The 4,209-nt window shown below is 45.2% G+C and overlaps 2 protein-coding genes across 2 annotated transcripts; both read right to left on the bottom strand.

Annotated features, from left to right (window-relative positions):
- Positions 1–553: 553 nt before the first annotated feature.
- Positions 554–3,260, bottom strand: LOC123063180 (E3 ubiquitin-protein ligase At3g02290; the record flags this gene model as incomplete). Its single annotated transcript, XM_044486911.1, is given in 5 exon segments — positions 554–798; positions 894–1,003; positions 1,089–1,521; positions 2,098–2,223; positions 3,203–3,260. Coding segments are annotated over 4 exon segments (690 nt in total). The 3' UTR covers positions 554–771.
- LOC123063181 (uncharacterized) lies at positions 2,230–3,192 on the bottom strand. Its single transcript, XM_044486912.1, has 2 exons — positions 2,727–3,192; positions 2,230–2,636 (listed from the first exon to the last, which is right to left on the bottom strand). The coding sequence occupies exons 1-2, from the start codon at positions 2,973–2,975 to the stop codon at positions 2,370–2,372; spliced, it is 516 nt and encodes a 171-aa protein (XP_044342847.1). The 5' UTR covers positions 2,976–3,192; the 3' UTR covers positions 2,230–2,369.
- Positions 3,261–4,209: the final 949 nt, after the last annotated feature.

The following is a 4,209-nucleotide window of genomic DNA, read 5'->3' as shown; positions in this document are numbered from 1 at the left end:
CTTTTAGATGTATATACTCTTAAACACATGACACCTTGGGCACACACTTGATTCGGACAGTGGTGAATGTGAAGTAGGCTATTGTCACGGCAATAATGAGCCAATGTAGTACTCCATCCGTTCTCAAATATAAGTCTTTTTAGAGATTCCAACAAGTGACTACATGCGGAGCAAAATAAATGAATATATACTTTAAAATATATTTACATACATCCATTTGTTGTAGTCCATTAAAAATGTCTAAAAAGACTTATATTTAGGAACGGAGGGAGTATTTGCTGTGCTTCACGCCCTCACGAGGACCCATTAGCTTGAACAATTTTTTTTTAAATACTCCCTCCGGTCGGGAATATAAGTCAGGTACATGATTTTAGGTCGTCAATTTGACTACTGAAACATGTGTAATATGCCAAAAAGAACTCTTGTCTAGAAAATCATTCAACGACGAATCTAAAGATTGTTTTTTTTTTTGGCATACCACATGTTTCACTAGCCAATCGAAAACCTAAGACCCACGCCCGACTTATATTCCCATCTGGAGCGAGTAGTACTATCAAATTCCACCGCTGAAATAGTCATTTCACAATATACAGGAAATATCCAGCACGGCATTTTGGTAGACTGACTTGAGTACACATAAGAAGTTGATCCCGAGAACGAGATAGGTTTTCGACAGCAAAGAACTAGGGTATTATTTACAGACTCTCCAGCATCCCATGCTGTAGATACTTTTTCCCGCTCTTCCCGATGCGACCAGCATGGAAGTATCTCTCAGGGGCTCTCGCAGAACTCCATTTCCTGCAATCCCAACAGATTATGCGAGCTGTCAGGCATGCAGACATAATGCATTTCTTAGTAGGAATATATAAAGTCTGGAGCACGAAATCTCCTACCTTCCCACAAATTGGGCAGGTGTCGCTCCTCTCCATCCACTCATAAATACAACTTAGATGGAAATGGTGGGAGCATTTAGTTATGATCTGTGGATTCTCCGGGGTGTACTCTACACGATGAGTAAGCAGTGAGAAAATGTTCACAGACACCATAACATGGCCTCTGTATTCAGATAAAAACACATGCGAACAAACCTTCCAGACAAGTAGGGCAGACATCTTCGTCGTCTGAAGTGATGACGGCATAACTGCTGTTATATGCTCTTCCAGAAAGACTCTTAGTCGATTCAGAACGACGCACCTTATGTTCACCCTCAGGATCAGTGCTGCTCCTTTTCTTTTGAGCAGCTAAATGCTCGACACCAGAGCTGCTGCCATTTCGTCTAAGACCTGGGGACTCTTCATGCGTGAGGTTAATAGACTTTTCACGCCTTGATACCAGTCCCTCTCTTTGCACTCGGGCATATCTAGGGTCAATGTCATATGGGGGTGGTCTAGAAACAAGGTGAAAAGTTTCAGACAGCGAACTCTCAGTTATATTAGTACTTGGATTAGTGGATGCCAATGGCGCAGCTCCTTGAGCTGGGTTGCTTGGCCTAGAGTCGAGCCTCTGGAATGCTGCAGTATACTACATGGACCAAAGAGGAATACTGGAGTTAGAATAAGCATTCAGTATGAAAATAAATGTACTATAACATGAAAAATCATTGAAAATGAAATGTGCCACACATGCTCTATATTTGTTTGTGATTTCTCTAATTCTCTTTGTAATGAATCTGCCCAGACAATGTGCATACACCATAAAGCATGTAAATGTGGTTGAACACAATCAAAAGATAAATACTTATGCAAGATCAAGAACAGGTCAGTGGTCTCTCTAGTCTCTACCATCTTTTGCCTTCCATAAATGTTGTGTACCGACCATTGTACAGTTCGCCATTGGTGTTATATTTTTGTCCAACAAACATCAGCGGCACCAAATGTGCCATCTAAAATACTCCTCCATATAAGCTAGCATATTATGCTATTTGCCATAAAATAGCATGTACTCAACATAGCAGTGGCAATTTGGATAATTAGATCAGCATGCTACCATAAGAAGATGTATGATAAATTGGAAACCAGAAGATTAAATGTACATGTATAACCATATGTGGTTGCATTTTGCATACTGGAAAATTCATATAGTAAGAGGTAACATTACCCCCCCAAACATGTTGTGAAACAAATGCCTTAGGGATATGCATTGTCTATAGACAGGATTATTTGGATGAACATATTCCTCAAAATCGTCTGTGGAAAGGCAGCAGCAAAATCCTCCCATGATTCACTGGAAATAGCAACGATCAGAAGTATTAACTCAATATGGAAATGTAGACTATGCAGACAAACTTAAGTGTGATCAAGTAAATACAACCATTAACTGTTTGGTACATGAATGAAAATAAAAAAGATTGGAAGGCTGGAGCTCCCATTTCAACCCAAAGCTAGGCGGAGTAATGCAGCACATAAATGCGCATTGTTGAGGAAAGTAGGGAATGGAGAGAACAGTTGGTCATTGATGCCAGCACCCGTAAAGATCAGTGAATCAGCGCAATAAACGTAAACTGAAGGCACGAGTCCTAGATGCCAGCCAAGGGATAAGATTTGCCACCAATAACCAAAATCATTGGCAGGACAGAGTGTGAAATTCATAGACGGGCAATGGTCAAAGAGCACTCTTGTTAGTTGCAAGTGGCTGGTCTGCACATTCATTTACAGGGTAGTAAGCGCAGATCAAGCCTCTGATGTTGTTCAGATGCACATCCACCACAGGTATGGTGAGCAACATACCACATTGGAATGTGTTCCTCTAAAAACCCGGCCTGCGTCGAGGACAAGAAACGTCTCATTGCCAGTTTCATCAATTTGATTCCATGGAAAATACTCTCCACCTAGGACGTTCGTCGCCTGCAATGGAACTACGGCTTCAGACAAATCGAACCAACCGGCTACTAGCAAGGGAGCTGCGGGTAAGGAGGAGGGCGCGTAGCGCGTAGCGCGACGCATCGACGCCATCCTCCTCACGAACTCGCGGCCCATCGGAGGATGAGCTGATCCACATCTCGGCCGGCCGGCCGGCCGGCAGGCGACCGAATCCGCACCGGCACCCGTTGGTTACCCGGATCGCATTCCGCGGCAGGAGAAGACGGAGCGAGGTGGGTACAGGGAGGCACGGGGACGCTCCTGGTCCGAGGACGTGGCAGCGACGGCAAGAAGGCACCGACGGACGGGATGGGGGGTGAGACGGGATGCGTGGAGGAGCTCACCTCTCATGCGCCGGCGACGAGGCAGGCGGCGGCGGGAAGGGGTCGATGCTTCGTCGGGGGCTCGGGCGGCGACGGCGACTGCCCAGGGACGGCCGGATTGGAGAGCGGCGAGGAGAATCTGCGGAGTTTGGGGAGGAGGCGAGGTGGGGAGAAGGAAAGGAGGAGGGTTGGTGCGCGTGTGTTGGACTTCACTCCCCTCGTGTGGGGTGGGCTGTCGTTGCGAGGTCAGTCAGTCCCCAGTCCAAGTTGGTAAATATTCTAGTGAGGTTTTGCCTACTTTTGTTTCCATTTTGTCAAATGCTTCGGTTCCAAGAACCATATAATAAAATTGGAATGCTCTGCAGGAATTGAAAATGCAAGAATCTATAATAAAACTTGTTCCGTGTTGCCATTCATCATCAACCAGTTGCTTGAAAATCGCAATTGCGCCCATCGATTTTTCGTAAAGGAGACGCAACACCCGAGGCGGAGCCGTTGACGACGCGGCGTCACAAGTGGAGGCGAGTCGCATGTTTGACTGTGTGGTTGGGAGGGAGGCTTTTAACTCTGACCATAGCTTGGATTGGAGAAGTCCGAATTAGAGACGGAAGTGACATTGCATCCCCGATGAGGGATCAGACGGGAACTCGTTGGAGGCGAGACAGGAGACGGGTTGGGAGGGAGAAGGAAGAAACCATGGCTCGTATTTTTGTTGGGTAGGAGGAAGAAGATGAACAATTTGAGGGGAAGGGGGTGGTTGGAGGAAGAAGAGGACAATCTGGTCACTCGTTTTTAATCCAACGACTCGCAATGAATTGACTGATGCAAAAGGAAAAATGTAGAGAAGTGTTCCATAGCGGCCTACCAAAAATGCGATTTTTTTTCTATAGGCAGTTCCATAGTCATCACAAACCCTTAATTTATCAAAGTGTTCGTTAAAGACATGTCTGATTCATGATATTTAAAATATATATAAGCATACTGCTTGGAGCTGCATTGGAGGTACATTTTCTCGCAAGAGTTTATAC

The sequence above is a fragment of the Triticum aestivum genome, chromosome 3A (genome assembly GCF_018294505.1).
Source record: "Triticum aestivum cultivar Chinese Spring chromosome 3A, IWGSC CS RefSeq v2.1, whole genome shotgun sequence".
Classification (NCBI taxonomy): domain Eukaryota; kingdom Viridiplantae; phylum Streptophyta; class Magnoliopsida; order Poales; family Poaceae; genus Triticum; species Triticum aestivum.
Note: the sequence above shows the minus strand (reverse complement) of the source record. Positions and strands in the feature narration are given on the sequence as shown.